Raw genomic sequence first — 932 nt, 5'->3', positions numbered from 1 at the left:
CACACACACACCTCTTATACAACACGCACTATCGAAAAGTAGGGCTTCCGTTCGTTAAAAGTCCCAGGTACAATTGCACGCCCCTTACCCTCGGATCGCCTTAGGGTTTCTTAGGTAGAGAATAGCTAGCTTGGAGTTATTCACATGCAATCCTGTCGATCTGGTTCGTTCTCTAACCAGTCCTGTGCAACTCTACTTCCGACAACGTATTGTTGCGGTGCCTGCCTTGACGATGTTAGTAATCACAAAGCAGTGGCTTCTTCACTCGGCTGCTCTTGTTGACCCAATTAGATGCTTGCTCAGGTAACTTCAATTTATTGCTTCTTGTTATTTGTCTTCTCTGTGCTCGCACCATATTGGTGTACACACAAACTGGCGCTGTGCTAAGATGACGCTTATTCTTGCACACGTCCACGCTCTCGAGTTTGTTTACAATCGCGCAAAGCTTGAACGGGCCAGCGTCGTACTGGCCTCGTTCTCCTCCGTCGTAATCTTGTGTCCCGAGTCCGGGTGGCTGGCCGACCGGCCAGGAGGTGGTGGCCTGATGCTGGGCTCGATTCCGGTATTTGACCCAGGCTTGGGTGAATACTTTTGTGATATGGGTACACCTGGTGCGGCGTATGAGAACAAGTTGAAGATTGGAGCCGCGTTGATGACCCAAAGCGACCACGTGCGAGATTGGGGGCGTGGAGAGCAGTCACCAAAGAAGGGCGACGTGAGGGACGAGTGTGAGTTCCACCGCTGAAGCGAAGGAAAGGATGGACGGTATGTCCAAGGAGCCAGGTGAGTGTTCAAGAAGGAGAGTCATGCATCTGGGTGGGAATGTGGCGAAGCGCGGTGAACACTCTGCCGACAAAAGGGGCGTATAGTGATACCCGGACTTGGGGGTCAACTTCTAGGATGTTAACACCAGAAATAACCCAAAAGTCGAG

General features: G+C 51.6%; 1 protein-coding gene across 1 annotated transcript; it reads left to right on the top strand.

The window, feature by feature from the left end:
- Positions 1-388: 388 nt before the first annotated feature.
- PPTG_17254 (hypothetical protein) lies at positions 389-745 on the top strand (the record flags this gene model as incomplete). The annotated part of the gene is made up of 1 exon (XM_008915443.1): positions 389-745. The coding sequence occupies one exon, from the start codon at positions 389-391 to the stop codon at positions 743-745; it is 357 nt and encodes a 118-aa protein (XP_008913691.1).
- Between the last annotated feature and the right edge of the window lie 187 nt (positions 746-932).

The sequence above is a fragment of the Phytophthora parasitica genome (assembly GCF_000247585.1).
Source record: "Phytophthora parasitica INRA-310 unplaced genomic scaffold supercont2.71, whole genome shotgun sequence".
NCBI classification, from domain to species: Eukaryota; Oomycota; class Peronosporomycetes; order Peronosporales; family Peronosporaceae; genus Phytophthora; species Phytophthora nicotianae.
The sequence above is the reverse complement of the archived record's forward strand: the minus strand, read 5'-3'. Positions and strand labels throughout refer to the sequence as shown.